At 44.5% G+C, this 19,158-nt stretch overlaps 1 protein-coding gene across 1 annotated transcript in view; it reads left to right on the top strand.

Moving 5' to 3' along the window:
• Nucleotides 1-19,158, top strand: part of Ptprn2 (protein tyrosine phosphatase receptor type N2) — a 761,869-nt gene that overhangs the window by 372,702 nt on the left and 370,009 nt on the right. The window contains 1 exon segment of the mRNA XM_038337154.2: nucleotides 4,849-4,935. Within this exon segment, the coding sequence (XP_038193082.1) occupies nucleotides 4,849-4,935 (87 nt within the window).

The raw sequence follows: 19,158 nt of genomic DNA, 5'->3' as shown, positions 1-19,158 counted from the left end.
GCCACACCTCCTAATAGTGTCACTCCCTTTGAGGGCCATTTTCTTTTAGACTACAGTGAGTCACACATTTTGTACACACTATATTGTATTGGAAGCCCTGTGTGGGCCAGGAGACAGAGCAGCTCCAGCAGACTGGATGGGGATATATGACCATGGAGATGTGGCACAGATAGAAGAAAATCCCCACTTCCCATGGAAATTCCATGACCAGCCATGATCCAAAGGTTCTAACTTCACCTCTGTTTTGAGATATCCCTACTCCTGTTTGCTGCTTGGCCAATAGGCTGCAGGCATGCTTCATCAGGGAGGATTGTCATGTCCTGGGTGCAGTATGGAGGCAAGAACATGCCCTGCTTTATCCCACTGATGTGAAGCATTAAGTAGCCCAAATTAGGTATGCTATTTGGAATAGGAATGTCTCCTAGTAGCTACAGTGAAGGGTGTTCCCTTTCAAAAAGGCCTGGCTGGCTCTCTCACACAGCTGAGACTGATTTGGTCAAACTCTGTGTGTGAATCACTGAGATCATGCCCTGAGAGCAGGCAGGAATCCAGATTCAAGGAATCAAGTCAGCAACGCTTCTGGTCCAAATTTTCAAATACTCAGCCACAGGACTATACAGTGGCATAGTACTCTGATGAGGGATTTAATTTCATTAGCCTTTGTTTCTACTTTTTTAAAAAACAAGGTTAGATTGACTATAGTGGCACACACCTTTATTCCCAGAACTTAAGAGGCAGAGGCAGAGTCTGTGGGTTTGAGGACAGCCTGCTCTATGCAGAGAGTTCCATACTAGCAGGACAACATAGTAAGTCTCTGTCTCAAAGAGGAAAGAAAAGAAAGCAAGGCTGAGCAGCTGTATGTGATGCTTCCTTGTAGTCGCAGCTCTTCAGGAGGCTGAGAAAGGGGCGCCGCTTGTGGCTAGGATCAGGGACAGGTTGGGCAGCACAGCAATCTCATTGCAAATAAAAGACAATAATTACAAACTGAAGCAGCTGTGATAGCGATGTGGACATGCTGTGAGATAATGTGTGTGACGTTTGAGCTTAGTGGTGGGACAGAACCTTCCAGAGGGTTCCGCTGCCCTTAACATTGCTGATCCTGAAGTTACTTTTGTCGTTCGCAATTTTTAAAAAAGACCTATGAGTGAATGAGTGCTTTGCCTAAAATGGATGGAGCTAGGAAACATCATTTTGAGTGAGATAACACAGACACAGAAAGACAATTATCACATGCACTCACTCATAAGTGGTTTTTAAACAAAAAGCAAAGAAAACCAGCCCACAAATCACAATCCCAGAGAACCTAGACAACAACGAGGACCCTAAGAGAGACATACATAGATCTAATCTACATGGCAAGTAGAAAAAGACAGGATCTCCTGAGTAAATGTATGTAAGTACCTGGTGCCCCTAGGATTGAGAAGAGGGCACAGGATTCCCTGGAACTTGAATTAAGGTAGTGGTTAGCCACAGCATGGGTTCTGGGGACCATAGAGCCATCTCTCCAGTCTGCTGTTCTGTTTAACAGTGCCACTCTGAGGCCTTTTAGTCACATGTTATTTTCATTTGTTCTTATTGTTCATCCAGATTCTTATTTAGGGTGCTGTGAGGCTGTGAAGTCATGAGCTGTGTCTATATGGGAGCCCACATGTTTTATTTGTGAGTGAGTCTCTGCTCAATGCTGAACCGGAGTACACATGTGCGATTTACATGGTAGTCCACATACTATGAGGCAGGAGATGGAGTCCATGTGCTGTGCTTGCATGGAAGTTCATCCTGGCTTGGCGGGACTCCTTAGGCTGTGCTTCTGTGCAAGTTCATGAGCTGTGCTCAGCGAGCCTCGTGCACCGGAAAGGGCTCTCTGTGGAAGTATGATGGTGAACACTGGATTCTTCTGTTTTACTCATTTGGTAGATATCAGGAAACAGCCTCTCTTAGAATGGTTGAACAGTAACCTTGAAAGATTTCAAAGCATGCTGCTCTCCTTCAAACCTGAAATACATTAGAGATAGACCTTAGCTTTATCTCTGAAATCCTCACTGCTTTGTGTGTGTGTGTGTGTGTGTGTGTGTGTGTGTGTGTGTGTGTGTGTTTAGGGGGCAGGGTACTCAAGGCTCTCCCATCTGTGAATCCAGCTAACAGCAAGTGTCAGTGCTTGCTCTCCTCCAGGTGATCAGGGTGGCAGCTGCCACACAGAGACAGCCAGAATTGCTCTGTTGAGCCTGCCCATTGATTTTCCAGATTAACTCCAGCAGCTTCCTTAGGAAGTTCTGACCATGAAAGGACAGATGATGGCTATGCATTTTAAAATATAGCGGAGATAGCCATGTGCTCATCTGAGCACAATCTGCACAGGGTGTTGAATAGAGCATGCCCTGCCTGCAGCTCTGGCCGTGATGGGGAATCAGGAAAGGGCAACTTTCCCTGACTTGTGTTTAGTGTGACTGGGGGTGTCTGTCTGACTGTGGAGGCAAAGGGCTTAGAGAGGGATTTGATTCATGAACTTCCTATTCAGGGCCCTGCTAAGTAGCTTTGCTGTGGATTATAATCGCCATTTTCCCTATATAGGGCTGAGAAAACCATGAGGTATGTGGGGCTAGGGCCATGACAAAGTCAGTCTGCACTTCACCTCCTCACTCTTTGGTAGTAAATAATCTAGAAATGAAATTAGTGTAAGTAGCAGAGATAGAGATAGTAGATACAACACAAGTAGTAAAGTCAGAGCAAGTCATCATGGAACTTTCTAGTTAAAAAAGAAATGGCCCTACTCTCTATGAGTTATAAATCTGGACTGACATACAGACCTGCAAGATCTTTGGAGTGACCAGCCAAGGGTTTCCATCGATGTGAGGACTGGAATTTAGGTGAAGGAGAGGAGGCAGGGCCAAGGGGCTGTGGTTAGTAGATGAGTGATTGGTGGCAGTTACAGGCGAAGGGGACCTGAGGAAGTGGGGCTTAGAGAGTGTGCCAGTTAGTTTTGTGTCAACGTGACACATGCTAGACTCATTTGGGAAGCACAAATCTCATTTGAGGAAGTTTTCCAACCAGGCTGTCCTGTGGGCAAGCCTGCAGTCCATTTTCTTGATTGGTGATTGATATGTGAGGGCCAGGTTCATATCCGGTGGTGGTGGTCTGTGTGCTGTAAGAAAGCAGGCTGAGGGAAGACCTGCCCCAGGCTGGTGACCTGCTGCGGGTAGTCTTAGATGGATCTTGACTACAGCAGCTTTCTAAGTCTTCACATTGTTCCTCCGTGTCTGCATCCTCTCTCCCTTCCTAAAGGGCACCAGTGACTCATCCTGACAAATTAAATGCACCTGACACAGGGGAGTGCATCAGTGGCTGGGTCTGGGATCACTCCATTGCACTTGTCCTGACATGCCTGGATCTGGGGTTGCATCCTTGCACTTGTAGTGAACGACTTGCTTTCTTGCTGTCTCTGTTGCGCATCTCCCTATGAGAACGCAAGTCCTATGGAGCAGAGATGGTTACCCCACCCTTTCTATCTCTGCTGACTGGAAAGGTAGCAAAGCCTCCTTGGACCAAAAGCCTCTTTTCTGCTCTAACAATATGAATTAAGACTTCTCTGAAGTGGCACTAACAGGATTTAACAGACAGTTGTGATCTGTGAAGCGAATTCTGGCGCTCAGGGTTCCTTTTGAAAACTTCCAGGCCCACTGGGTCCTTGCCTCCTGCTCTCCCTGTGGCCTGATGGGGAGCTGCAGCCCCAGTATCCTCCTGGGATGGCGAACTTTCCTGCGTGCACCTCTGCCTACCATTTAAGCCTGCTCGCTTGGCATATGTGTGTGACTGGCTTGTGGTGTTTAAATACCCTTTCCCTAGCATTATAATTCGTGTTAGAAATGAGTCCGTAAAGCGGCTGCTTCCTTTGTGCGCCCGACGCCTCCCAGCAATCTGATTTTCGGCCTCTGCTCTGCGTTCATTCTCCTCGTCTCCTTTCTTTTCCTCCTCTCCCTTCTAACCTCTTTATTATATTTTTATTGAAAGCTGAGATGAGCCTGTGGCAGCATTGCAGGCCCATTACACTTCCTAACAATTCCATTTGCACCGTATTGTCTGTCTGATTGCTGGAAAATCAGGTGATTCATCACGCCTGAGGAATCACCTGATCCCCTGGTGCCCAAGTCCCAGAGCAAGCCGTGCTAGAGAACAGCAGGCTCCTCAGCCGGGCTTGCTTCAGAGAGCACCCCACAGAAAGGAGTGTGTTTTGGGGTGCAAGTAGGAGAGCAACAATCCCACCCTATAGTTAGGGCTTGTCTGTGGGAGGACTCCCTAGGAGAGTGCGTATTGGAGAATGCCCTGCATTGGCCAGCAGTATCCCCTCCCCTGGAGAATCAGATGTCTGTCTGGGAGCAGCAGCCACTTAAGAGGGTAGCTTGTGACTATGCAATAAACAGAGGGGAGGATAGTGACCCCAAGCACAGCATGTGTCAAGGAGCAGCCCACCTCCCAGCATGGGTGAGCATTTGTCCAGTAGCAGCAGCTCCCAAGTGGGCCAAGTGTTGAAAGCCCTCCCCAAAGCTGGGACGCATAGGGAAACAGCAGACTCTAGAATACAGGGTGTGCTAGGGTGTAGCCCCTCCCAGAGCAGGGGCTTAGTCAGAGTACCCATCAGGAGGGAGCAGCACCTTCTCCCAGAGTGCTGTTGGGGAGCAGTAGTCCACATCCCAAAGCAGGAAGTACAGCAGGGCCTTGGATGGGGGCACATGCTGAGGAGAAATGAGTCCCCAGGACTGACAGTCCGATAACAAAAGGCAGGCAGGAGCTGAGAGTCTCCCCCAGGACCTGCTGCTCTGCTTTAGTAATGGAATTCCTCTTCCTCCTCTCCAGCCCCCTAAGTCCAGAGAAGGGGAAACAGCTGATGGATGAAGTTGCCCACATCCTCCGGGTGCCTTCCAGCTTCTTTGCAGACGTCAAGTAAGTACTGAATTCCAGGCCTGCTGTCCCGTGCTTGCCTCTCTTTGTGTAAGGCTCATAAATTGGTTTGTGATGAAAAGAGCTGCGTGCCTGGGGTTCTTGTTAATTGTATCGGAGAGTAGCTGTTTAGAATAGAAATGAAAGGATAATTCCTCTGGGCTTTGCGATGCTATTTAAATACAGCTGAAACCTACATTTAATTACAAGATGTCTGCTCTCCCAGCAATGGTGTGGTGGAGGCCAGCTTCCTGGGGCCACTGCACCTGCATTGCTTTGACTCTGAAACAAACAGGACAGGTTCCAGGCTCTGGAAAAGAGCCTCTAGAGATGCCACACTAGACTCGTTGCTTCTGTGGACAAGAGTCTGACGCTGTCTTGAAGGCCACACCTCAATGAGGTGTGGACATTCAGCCACACCTCAGCCAAGGCCCTGTCCCTTTGATGAGAGTCAATGTACGTCTATGCCTTGCATGGTGTGTGGATGCTGGAGGAGATATTGTGTATGAATGCTTACTAGCTATACTGTACGATTATTGGGCAGGGTGCCACTGGAGAGACTAAATGAGAGGCTGGCCTGAGTCCCTGTCCTATGCATTGGAGAGGTATACCTGTTCACGTTACACAGTCCCTGATCCTCTGAGGCTGTTTCCTACAAGAGGTGCATTGTAGTTTATCCAACTTTGTCTTATTAGTTAGGTATCCCATGCATCCGCACTATCCTTGCCTCAGATCTGACTACTTGCTATAGATTTTAAGGAACATCTAAGAAGAGGTCCCCAACTAACCTGGTACCAGAACGCACAAAGATCCCCAAACAGATTCCACCCGTATTATGTGATGTTCGTTGCATTGGCATGTATGCACTTAAACACTCACTCAACATAAAGGCAGTGTCTACAGAGGAGCCAGGAGCTTTCATGTTCAGGACATGCAGGGTGAAGACAGCACAGCAGATAGAGGGGTGGGGGAATAACCATCAATGGTCCCATACACATGGTGACAGGATAGGAGAGATGACAAGGAGCCCAGAGAAAAAAAGTGTGGGGGGGATAGCACTACACAGACCAAGTGAAAGGTGAGAGAGAACCTGGTACAGACCTGGCATACTCACAGGTCCAAAAATGAGTGCCAGCACGTGGGTGCTGTTTCCAGCTAGCTAGCTGAGCTATTCTGTCTGAATTCTTTGTGAATATCACAGTCCTACAAACATCGAGGTCTTCTCCCTGTTCAGAACTTCAGAGGAGCCAGGGATGCTTTACTAAGGAGGATCCAACTCTAATGTTTCTAAGGAGTAGGGGGGCTGTCCTGGTGGGCCATGTTGTCTCGTTCCCCAGGATACCCTCAGCCACTGCTTCTCTTGGTCCCAGGTACACGTTGGACGTGTTTTTGACTCAGTGGCTAGTGTGTGGTGTGTGCTAATGTCTGTGTGATGGATTATTCAAAGAGTGATGCAGACCCCATGCTCAGCCCTCGCTCTGACCAGAGCAATGCAGACCCCAGGCTCAGCCCTCATTCTAACCAGAGTGATGCAGACCCCAGGCTCAGTCCTCGCTCTGACCAGAGCGATGCAGAACCCAGGCTCAGCTCTCGCTCTAACCCAAATGGACATGAGGCAAGAGCATTTTGCAGGCCTTGGACCGCACCATTTTCATTGAGGGAGGGTGAGAGTGGATGCGTACCTTGATTGCTTTGTGGTTGACAGTGACCATATTGTAGGAGACTAGGCAGATGTCATGAAGACCTGATGCCACTGGAGCACAGCAGGGTGGGCCAACCTCATGGGAGGCAACTGTAGCCCAGGCACCTTGTGCAATCATCAGGACAGAGGAAATCAGAGCACACAGATTCTCTGCTGCCCTCCATGCCACCCCCAGCACATAGAGTTTCCTTTGGTCCAAAGTGTGCCCTGGTGTGGTGTAACTGAAACTCATCATTGTCCTTGACAAAACCCTTCTTGGTGGAGCAGCAGCTGGCAGGTGGAAGCTAGGCTGCAGGTCACAAGACTTTGAGTTTTGAAGAGGCATGCTGTCCCTGCTGCCCTTGTATGCCCCCTTTGCCTGCTGATACAAGAGCAAGCTGGTGGAGTTGTTCTGCAGCCTTCACACCTCTCCTCCGGCACTGGCATGTGGGGCATGGAGCCTGGGGGTGGAGGTTAACCAACCTGGGAAGATACACCCAGAATGTTGGCAGCAGCATCCCAGGACCCAGGAGTCCATGCTGAATAAAAAGGTTACAGAAAGAAGTGAAGTGACCTGAATCCTAGCTCTCATCTCATTCTGATTTCTGACAGAGGGCACAATTGGTCATCTGCCTTGGTCTCCTCTGCTATGCCTTCCCTGCCATGATGAACTATATCCCCAAGCAGTGAAAACAGTAATCAGTATACCTGGCAACTTTTGAAGAGAGGGCCACCACGCATGGATCCAGGCATGGGGAGGAGGCTCTGTGGCAAAGGGATGCTCTAGGGAAGACCTAGCACAGTGCTGGCCAACCCTCTCACTCCCTATCTAGGCTTTTATGCCTCATTCCTACCTTCCTATTTACCACAGACCCTTCCTGCTCCCAACACAAGGATGGCCCAGCCTCTCTGAGGAGAAGGCCTGAGCTTCCCTGGCTGACTTCTTTGTGAATTTTACAAGATAGTCCTCCTATCTGCTAAGAAAATGTGTTGTTCTTCTTTTCTAGAGTAGAATCATCACACACCCTTCCTGACAAAGGTGTAACATTGTAATTCAGGCCCCCGTGATCTCTGCTGGCTTTTCTTCCTATTCTCAGTTCTAATCTCAGTTCTAAGATAAATGTTGATCTCAGATAGTTCCAAGTCTTCCCCAGAACCCCCAGACCTGCCCGGCAGTCTGTACTACCCAGTCACTTCATTGCTGAGTGTGTGCTGCATGTGTGCACTGCATGTGTGCATGTCGGTGTTAGCAGCACTTCCCTTTCGAGTGCATGAGCTGTATCTAAATGTCTCAATCCTCTGAATCAACAGATAAGGACACATGTTCCATGGGGTGACTTCGGCATGCACTGGACCTCAAGAGCGCCACAGGAGTGTGGGCTCATAGCTAGCATGACCTTGCTTGGCCATCTTCATCTAATGCTTCCTCTAGGAGCTCATCCTCAGAGCCACTCATTGTTTCAGAGGTAGAAAATCCAGGACACGTGGGCTGGTACTTGCTGATATCATCTGCATTTTTATGAAAGCACTAGTTATGCCTAATATGTTTTGTTAATGGTTATGTAGCTGTCAAATAAATCCCATTATTTCTTATTACATCATTAGAGACCATTAAAACGACATTAGCATGCTGATGTAATTATGCCAGCAGACATACAGCGACCACAGTTACGATTTTATAACTGATCATGGCTGTCCTGGGCTGGCTGATGAATGCTGCTTTCCCCTGCATGGTCTCCTCAGGTGGGAAGACTGGGATGAACAAAGGTGCTGCTGAGAGTTTGGCATGTAGCCAGTCCTCTGCATGGGCACCACTGAGCCTTGCGCTGAGCTAGGCTGCACTGAGTCCTGGGTCTGCCCAGGCGCTGCAGGCCCTGAGAGCCTGAGACTGTGATGGAGATGTATGGATCTTATCTTTGCAGACACAGTTCTGTTTCTCACCGGTGTGCTTGTTTGTAGCAGTAACTGAGGTGCAGCCATGGGCATTCTCACCTGGCACTCTGTGGGATCTCCTGGGGAGAGACCAGCTCTCCATGTGGCCCTTGTCCCCTTTCTCCTTGGCCTGTTCCCTGCCATGCCACCCTCTAAGGAGCAGGCAATCTGTGAAGCTCGCAGACTTTTAGAGATTGTACTTCAGTGTTTCTACTAATTGACCCAGCCTTGTTACTTTGTCTCAATGGTGTGTGACAATAAAGAGGTGTATAGGACAGGTAGGAGTGAGAGCTACCTCAACTCCTTGGGTCATGCATGCACTGAGTTGTTTCTGTAGTCCAAGGTAAATGAATGCCAGGATTCAGCCTGGGGTAAATGGATACCTCTAGAACAATGCCTTCAGCAGGAGGACCCAGAGCTTTAGGAACACCTCAGTAAAAAGGTATCATTTGCAACTTGGGTGCCTACAGCCAGCTCACCTGTCCATACAACGATGTGGCTTGCCCATGGTGCCCAGCCATGTCACCAGGTCAAAATGAGTTCTGCCCTCAGTGCTCACCTGGACAATCAGAAGATTCCAAAGAGTTGATCTTGGGAACAGAGGCGAATACTCATGGTTCCCTTGAAATAGCACCAAGGAATTATGACAGTGTGTCCCAGTGCCACAGTCCTGTCTTTAGACTAAACAGGCAGTATCTAAGCTGCTGTATTTTTGAAAGTCATTATGGGAAAGTAGTGGTCCCCTCTCATGGGTGAAGCTTGTGCTTTGGCCAATGGCATTAACATTTCCTATGCTACCTAAGGAGCTCACTTACGTGAAATGATGCTGTAACTCCAAAGGGGAAAAGTGGCTCAGTGATTCTCAAACCTTCCAAGTGGTGAAGGACAAGGCAAGCTCTGGAACCTTTCAGGAAGCCATGTAGTTCCCTGATCTGCTGTCATCGGCTCTACGCCTTATAGTCTCTACAATGATTAGTCCCCAGGTGACATGGTTGATCCTGGGGCTGCAGATATTACAAGAAATAGTTCACAGAAGAACTGAGAGCGGGGTTTGATGGGAGGCCTCGGGATGTGGTGCTGATGTGGTAGTATCCCAAAGTCATCCAAAGTATCCAAAGAGAAAGTGGCACCACTTCCCTTACAATGGTGGGTTCAGATAAGCAACATATATTTATCCATCAGCCTACCCACTAGCCCATCCATCTATCTGTCCAACCATCTGTCCATCCATCCATCCATCCATCCATCCATCCATCCATCCATCCATCCATCCATCCATCCATCCACATATCATAAGGATCTCCCACAAAATCAAGGTATCAAATAGACAAAGCACATGTTGGTCTATCAGGCTAAGGTGGAAAATGTGCTATCAAACAATTTAATCAGCAATCTATAAAAGTTAATAAGTTAATCTCTAAACAACTTTCAACAAAGTTCCTTCACTGAAAAAAATGGTTTTTACATTTGTCTTAGCTACAAAGTGTCAATATTAGAAAATTAACCTTCAACTCTGTTGTTGCCAGGTGTACCTTGGCTATCTTATACATAAAAGGTCAAGAGAATCTAGAGTCTGAGCTTGTCTTTAAATACAGTGTAGTGTTTATAAAGACAGCTACCACTGTATGTAGGAAGATCTTAAAGTTTGCCTGGAGGCTCCTAATCCTGTGTTGGATAGGAGTCATGATGAGAGAGAAAGGGGGAGAGAAGAGAGAGAGAGAGAGAGAGAGAGAGAGAGAGAGAGAGAGAGAGAGAGAGAGAGAGAGAGAGAGAGAGAACTATCCAAATCCAGCATAGTGGAATTCCTATTAGCTAGACATTCACAGTACTTTTGCTTTGGAAATGGCTTAAAATAATAAAAAAAAATGAGTTCTCATCAGGAACTTTCTTGCCTGCTCCATTTTTGATGGAATAGCAGGTCTGATTGTGGGTCATAACTCAGGGTGTTAGGACCACTTGGCTTAGAGCACTGTGGACAGACACACAGTCTCTTAGAAGATTCATGTCCATTTTCTGCTATTACCCAGAATGTTATAAACTTTTTAACAATGACAGTAAGAGATAGGCATCTAAATAGCCTTGAGTTGAGTAGGGCTGTCATGCCCGACACTGGTGTTAGTGTGAGATTGACTGGTTTGTTTTAGAAGCATTGGGCAACAGGATGAGAATGCTCTGGAAATTACACAAAGTATTATAGTTAGAATCCTACCCAGCCCTTCTGTGCTTTGTTAGTGTGGGTTATAATCATGAAAGAGAAGGAGTGACTGCGCATGTGTGACGTGTCCACTGGACTACCTCTAAACAGAGAAGAGGAGAGCCACAGTGCTGCTGAAACACATCCCACCCACAAAGAGCATGTGACTGTACATATGTGTGACGTGTCCACTAGACTCCATCTAAACATAGATGATGACGGCCGCAGTGCTGCTGAAACACATCCCGCCTACAAAGAGCATGTGAAGCTTTCTAATTAGTTTAGCAGTAGTTTTAAATGAAGGAATTCCATAAAGTTTCAGGAATATAAATTTTCCTAGATTGCATGTTTAGAGAGATCTCTAAGGGGGGCATGCATGCCTAACACTTTTGCAAATTCCTCCTTTGTTTTGTTATTTGGGGTTTTTTGGTTTGTTTTCTTTTCCCTTTTTCTCTTTTCTTTTTCTACTGTCCATAATATTACCTTTCCCAGCAAGTGAACGTGGTTGCAGGCCAATTGATGGTCCTTTGGGGACCATGACTCAGAACAGACAGGTGTGCTCCCACATCAAGGGCCCTCTACTGGGGAATGCACTGGGCACTAGCAGGTGAATCAGTGGCCCCCTCAAGGTTGGCCCCATAGCAACTGTCTACAGATGGTTCCTAAAGTGAAAATCTTTTTAAAAAATTATTTTTATTTTATTTTTTAAAAAAACAGTCTATCTTTATTGTTTATTTTAAATACCAATGCAAGTTCCCACTCCCTCCCCTCTTCCATTTCCCTCCACATACCTCCAACTCCATCCCCCATCTATTCCTCAGAGAGGGTAAGGTACATTGCTTTGGGGAAGGTCCAAAGCCCTCCCTACTATATATAGGCTGAGCAAGGTATCCATCCAAAGAGAATAGGTTCCAAAAAAGCCAGTACAGGCAGTAGGGGTAAATCCTGCTGCCACTCCCAGGGGCCCCACAGTCTGCCACAGCCATACAACTTTCATGCACATTCAGAGGGACTAGTTTGGACCTATGCTGGTTCCTTACCTGTCTGGCTGGAGTTGATGAGCTCTCATTAGCTCAGGAAAACATACCTAAACATAATAAAGGCAATATACAGCAAGCCAACAGCCAACATCAAACTAAATGGAGAGAAACTCACAGTGATCCCACTGAAATCAGGAACAAGACAATATAGTTCTTGAGGTCCTAGCTAGAGCAATAAGACACCAAAAGGAGATCAAGGGGATACAAATAAGAAAAGAAGTTAAACTCTCACTATTTGCTGATGATATGATAGTTTACATAAGCAACCCCAAAAATTTTACCAAGGAACTTCTACAACTCATAAAGACTTTCAGTAATGTAGCAGGATACAAGATTAACTCAAAAGAATCAGTAGCTCTTCTTTACACAGATGATAAATGGGCTGAGAAAGAAATCAGAAGAAAATCACCCTTCACAATAGCCACAGATAGCATAAGATATCTCAGAGTAACTCTGTCCAAACAAGTGGAAGATTTGATGGCAAGAACTTTAAATCTTTGAAGAAAGAAATTGAAGAAGACACCAGAAAATGGAAAGATCTGCCATGTTCTTGGGTAGGTAGAATTAACAGAGTAAAAATGGTAATCTTACCTAAAGCAATCTATAGATTCAATGCAATTTCTATCAAAATCCTAGCAAAATTCTCCATAGACCTCCAAAGAAGGGTACTCAACTCTTTGTTTTGTGAGTTTTTTCATATGGAAAAGCAAAAAACCCAGGACAGCCAAAGCAATCCTGTACAATTCCTGACTTCAAACTCTACTACAGAGCTACCTTACTGAAAACAGTCTGGCATTGGCATAAGAACAGACATGAGGAAGAATGAAACAGAATCAAAGACCAGGATTTTAATCCACACACTTCAAACACCTGACTTTTGACAAAGAAGCCAAAAATATACAATGGAAAAAGAAATCTTATTTAACAAATGGTGCTGGCATAACTGGGTATCAATATGTAGAAGAATGAAAATAGATCCATATCTATCACTATGCACAAAACTCAAGTCCAAATGAATCAAAGACCTCAACATAAAACCAGCTACCCTGAACCTCATAAAAGAGAAAATGGGAAATACACTTGAATGCTTTCTAAATATAACCCCAGTAGCACAGACACTGAGAGAAACAATTAATAAATGGGACCTCCTGAAACTGAAAAGCTTCTATAAATCAAAGGACATGGTCAACAAGACAAAAAGACAGCCTACAGAATGGGAAAAGATCTTCACCAACCCTAGATAAGACAGTGGTCTGATCTCCAAAATATACAAATAACTCAAGAAATTGGTCATCAAAAGAACAAACAATCCAATAAAAAATGGAGTACAGACCTAAACAGAGAACTTTCAACAGAGAACTCTAAAATGTCTGAAAGACAATTAAGGAAATGTTTAACATCCTTAGTCATCCAAGTAATACAAATTGAAACAGCTCTGAAATTCCATCTTCTATGTGTAAGAATGGCCAAGATCAAAAACACTGATGACAACTTATGCTGGAGAAGTAGTCAGGTAAAGGGAACACTCCTGCATTGGTGGTAGGAGTGCAAGCTGGTACAACCCATTTGGATATCAGTGTGGCAATTTCTCAGAAAATTAGGAAACAACCTTCCTCAATACCCAGTAATACCATTTTTGGGTATCTATCCAAAGGATGCTCAACCATGCCACAAGGACATGTGTTCAACTATGTTCATAGCAGCATTGTTTGTCATAGCCAGAACCTGGAAACAACCTAAATGCCCCTCAACAAAATAATATATAAGGAAAATGTGGTACATTTACACAATGGAGTACTACACAGCAGAAAAAATAACGACATCTTGAAATTTGCAGGCACATGGTTGGAGCTAGAAAACATCATTTTGAGTGAAGTAACAAAGACCCAGAAAGACAAATATCATATGTACTCACTCATAAGTGGTTTTTAAAAATAAAGCAATGAAAACCAGCCCACAAACCACAATCCCAGAAAACCTAGACAACAATGAGGAATCTAAGAGAGACATACATGTATCCAATCTACATGGGAAGTAGAAAAAGACAAGATATCATGAGTAAATTGGGAGCATGGGGACCTTGGGAGAGGGTTGAAGGGGAAGGGAGGGACAGGGAAAGGAGTAGAGAAAAAGTAGAGCTCAATAGAAATCAATACAAAAGAGATAACATTGAAAGCTACTGTATCAAAGTTTTATTCTCCCCCCAAATGCTTCAACAAGAGATTCTGAGAAATATCAAAGCAGAATTCCAAGTTCCATTGATTTTTCCCACTTTCTGAAGATTGTGGCAACATGCAGTCAAACCCTCAAAAAGAGGCAGTAAAGACTGGCAAAAGAAAGCAAGCATAGAACTTATATAACAGGCATTGGAACCCTTGGGAGAGTGCTAATGTAAGAATAGGAATTTACAAATAATCTTCTCATTTATGGAAAAGCACCTGTTCATGTAAACCATTTTACATTTCCACACACAGCTTTTTATATAAGGTAACAAAAATGCTAACATCTGCCAATGACTTTAATAAAGCAGTATCAACAGATAAGTGTAGCCTTTACACTGTATTTATGAACATGGAATAAAACATACATGATTCCCAGCCTTGATGAATTTACAGTAAGAATACAAAGTAAGATGAGTTTGTAAGTCAGAGAGAAAACAGGAACCAAGTACTTGGGACACAAAGGAGCATGAGATCACAGAAGTGGTCCCATTACACGGCTGGAGGTTTTGGCTGCCATAGCATAAACTCTCTCTTCACAAGATCTCCTAGAGTAGCAAAAAGATGTGATTTATGTCAAGTGAAGCATGCTGAGGTGAGGCTGAGGGGATTTGAAAGTGGGAAGAGAATCTTTTTGTTGGAAAGAAGAAAAACAAAGACTTTCATAACTATAACATGTGTTTCATAGTGTTTAGAAACCTAAATTAGGAGACAAATCCTAAGCTGGGCAATTGTGGAAAGCCAGACTACAGGAGAAGCCAGCCATCACATCTGATGTAAACTCAGACAGGAAATGTATTATATATTACATGCAGGACTTGGACTTATAAAAAAATAATGCTGCTATGAACACAGTCAAATAAATGTCCTTGCAGTATGATTGAGCATCCTTTGGGTATATGCCCAAGACTGTTATTGGTGGGTCCTGAGATAGGTTGATTACCAATTTTCTGAGAAACTCATATTGATTTCCAAAGTGGTTGTACAGTTTGCATTCCCACCAGCCATGGAGGAGTGTTCCCCTTACTCCACATCCTCTTCAGCATAAGCTATCATTGGTGTTTTTCATCTTAACTATTCTGACTGGTATAAAATGCTATTTCAGAGTTATTTTGACTTGTATTTCCCTGATGGCTTAGGATGTTGAGCATTTCTTTTTTTTTTTTTTTGAAGTTTTCAAAAATAGTAATTTATTTCTTTTTAATGTTAGGTCATGTAGGAGGGTCTTCTGATTTGTGTTGATTTATTGGTTAAATAAAGAAACTTTGGCCTTTTGATAGGACAGAAAATTAGGTAGGTGGAGTAGACAGAACAGAATGCTGGGAGAAAGAAAGCAGAGTCAGGCAGATGCCATGATTCTCTGGCCCAAGACGGACGTAGGTTAGAATCTTGCCAGTAAGCCACAGTCTCGTGGTGCTACACAAATTATTAAAAATGGGTTAATCAAGATGTGAGAGTTAGCCAAGAAGAGGCTAGATATAACGGGCCAGGCAGTGTTCAAATGAATATAGTTTCTGTGTTTTTATTTCTGGGGCTAAGCTAGCCATGCAGGAGCCAGGCGGGATGAAAAGCAGACCTGCTCGCCTCATCTCTACAGTTAAGCATTTAATTGGTGTTAAGCATTTAATTGGAAATTATACACATGCTATTTTGGTATTAATCCCATGTGGGGTTTATATATACCCTTATTTTTTAATGTTTAAAGTATTTTTTATTTTTTCTTTTTTATCTAAATACTGTTTCCCCTCCTTCTACTTCCTGCTGCTCCCCACCTTCTCTCCCATCTGGTGCTACTCCATTTCAGTCTGCCATTAGAAAAGAACAGGCTACCAGGAGATCAAAACAAAACACAATACAATAAAATAAAACAAAAAACATCATGCTGAAGTTGGACATGACAAGCCAACCGAAAAATCAAAGAGCCTCAAGAACAGGCACAGGAATCAGAGACCCACGCGTTTACACATTCAGGAAGGAGTCCCACAAAGCACTAAGCTGAAAGCCATAGTATACATGCAGAAAACCTGGTGTAGACCAATGCAGGCCCTGAGCTTGCTGCTTCCGTCTCTGTGAGTTCATATGAGCTTTGCTCAATTGTTTCAGAGGGCCTTGTTCTCTTGGTTCCTCCATCCACTCCAGTTCCCCTACTCCTTCTGCCTACCTTTCCATGTGGTTCATGGAGCTCTGGGGGGAAGGATTTAATAAAGAAGAAAGCAGTAATTCTTAATGGAGAACCAAACAAGTCAATAAAACCCAGAAACATTTTAAAATACAAGAGTAGTGATGTTGACAATTTGAGTATACCAAAGAGAATCACAAAGCATTTTCTTTAAACAAAGAGTTAAAACCCCTCAATTTAATAAGAAAAGATAAACTATGTCCAAAGGCTGTTGAAACTGCAGTAAGAACACATGTCCTAGCTATGAAACAGTGAAGGAGGAAAAAGAAATCCATGCTAATCCATGCTGCTGATGCACGTCCATAACTGCTTTGTTAAGACAGAGTAGGCATTGAATTTGTGCATGGGAGAGCATGACTGGAGTATGTGACTAACAGCAACACGAGGCACCAAAACTCAGTGAGCCAGGCACACACAGAGAGAAAGAAACAGAGCTCAGCTCTGCAATAGTGCCTTGCTATAATTGTTCTGTCTTATTGTTGGCTGCTATGTCTCATTGTGACTAAATTGCAATGAAACTTTATCATCACATGTGTGGGCAGGACGGAATGTAAAGCACACAGGACTTGGTGCTGTCACAAAAGAAGAGGGAAAACTGTCAACGTAGAATATGTAGTTCCGTTCCGAGTTTATGGTATCTGCTAAACCAGGGTAAATGATGGAGATTATCGTGAACCAAAGATATCCTGGACAAAGAGAGACTGAGAAGCCTGACTTCCTAAAGACCCATCAAAGGCTAAAATGTGACCCTTCTATCCGTCCCATGCTTTACCTCTTCCCACAAAACTTCTGCTCTAAAATTGAGCCAAAGAAGATGGGGACTGTTTCTACCACCACGGTGATGTGGGTGAAATGACTATCAGGTCACATAGTGATGCAAACGCAGTCTGAAATCTTGACGTCATCTACATGGTGTGGGTTAGTGGGTGCGACTGAGCCCACCCTCCCCTCACCATGTTTAGGGTAGAGTCTTCACAGCCTATCCACCTACTCATGAACTGTGGGTGAGGGCTTGTTTCCAGTTCCCCAACAATACTAGCAGTAATTCCAAATGCTTTCACAGAGGAAAAATTCAGGACAACATCAATGCAGCTAAGCCTTCGAGACCACACAGTTTACAGTCACTTCATCGTGCTAAGACTCAGATGACTCTTAGTTGGCAGTTACCTCCATTGACTTTTCCCTTTATCTACTCAGTGAGAAAACAGCCACAGATGACAGGATCCTAGGATAGATCTTTCAAGGGAAGACTCCCGAGGAGTACTGGGGGAACCCAGAAAATAAAACCCTCTGTACCCCAAACATGGTAGCAGGGCTGTTTAAGTTTGTAATATTGCCTTTGAACCCACTTGAGGGAGGTCTCAAAACTACATTTATCTCCAACCTCAGATATACACTTTGAAGACACATTTCTGCACTGGTGAAGGAAGTTTCCTACATGGCAGTCCCAGGATCAACCGGCTTTAGACAATGGTTCATGGTTACATTTCACTTAATAGGAAGGTTGTATGTTTTCAATCTTCCAGGACAAAGGTATACAAAAACAGAACTGGAGAAGAGATTTCAAGATGCTGCAGGACCAGCATTCAGCAGCATTTTTAGCTACAAGATAGCAACTTCTTAGATGTCGCGCCGACATGCAAAGGGCTCTTCCTTGACAGTCCAGGCTGTGTGCCTAGATCAGGTGATTCTTTTTTTTTTCTCATTTTTTTATTCAAGATTTCCATCTCCTCCCCTTCCCTCCCCTCCCTTCCATCCATACCCCCACTCCACCCCTCTCCAAAGAAAAAGAGCCATCAGGGTTCCCTTCACTATGTTTAGTCCAAGGTCCTCCCAGCTCCCCCTAAGTCCAGGAAGGTGAGCAACCAAACTGACAAGGCTCACAGTGAGCCCGTTCATGCTGTAGAGTTCATGTTCATTGCCATTGTCCTTGGTTTCTCAGTCCTCCTCCACCGTCAGCCACATTCAGAGAGTCCGGTTTGGTCCCCTGTTCTATCAGTCCCATTCCGACTGGACTTGGTGGTCTCCCGTTAGATCTGTCCCACTGTCTCAATGGGTAAAAGCACTCCTCGCGGTCCTGGCTTCCTTGCTCATGATCTCCCTCCTTTTGCTCCTCATCAGGACCTTGAGAGCTCAGTCTGGTGCTCCTATGTGGGGCTCTGTCATTTTCTCCATCCAATGCCAGGTGAAGGTTCTATGGTGATATGCAAGATATTCATGAGTATGACAATAGGATCTGGACATTTCTGGCACCCTCTCCTCAGCTGCCCAAGGGACTAGCTGGAAGTGTCTTTCGGTTATTTGAGATTCTTCTGTTGAGAATTCCCTGTTTAGTTCTGTACCACATTTTTTAACTGGATTATTTGTAATTTTGATATTTAATTTCTTGAGTTCTTGGTCAGTCTTCTGTCTGATGTGGGATTGGTGAAGATATTTTCCCATTCAGTAGGCTTCCTTAGGAGGATTGGCTGTGCCCTTTCCTTTACAGAAGTTTTTCAGTTTTAGGAGGTACCATTTATTTATTGTGCTCTCAGTGTCTGTGCTACTGGTGTTATATTTAGGAAGTGGCCCATGCATTGAAGGCTACTTCCCACTTCTCTTCCATCAGGTTCAGTGTAGTTAGATTTATATTGGGGTCTTTAATCCATTTGGACTTGAGTTTTGTGCACGGGAATAGATATGGATCTATTTTCATTCTTCTACATGTTGACATCCAGTTATGCCAGCACCATTTGTTGAAGATGCTTTCTTTTTTCCATTGTATATTTTTAGCTTCTTTGTCAAAAATCAAGTGTTTATAGTTGTATGGATTAATATCTGGTTCTTTGTTTCCATTGACCAACCTCTCTGCTTTTATGCCAATACCAAGCTGTTTCATTACTATAGCTCTATAGTAGAGCTTGATGTCAGGGATGGTGATGCCTCTGGAAGTTCCTTTATTTTACAGGATTGTTTTGGTTATCCTGGCTTTTTTATTTTTC

This window comes from Arvicola amphibius, chromosome 7, assembly GCF_903992535.2.
Source record: "Arvicola amphibius chromosome 7, mArvAmp1.2, whole genome shotgun sequence".
Taxonomy (NCBI): domain Eukaryota; kingdom Metazoa; phylum Chordata; class Mammalia; order Rodentia; family Cricetidae; genus Arvicola; species Arvicola amphibius.
Note: the sequence above shows the minus strand (reverse complement) of the source record. Positions and strands in the feature narration are given on the sequence as shown.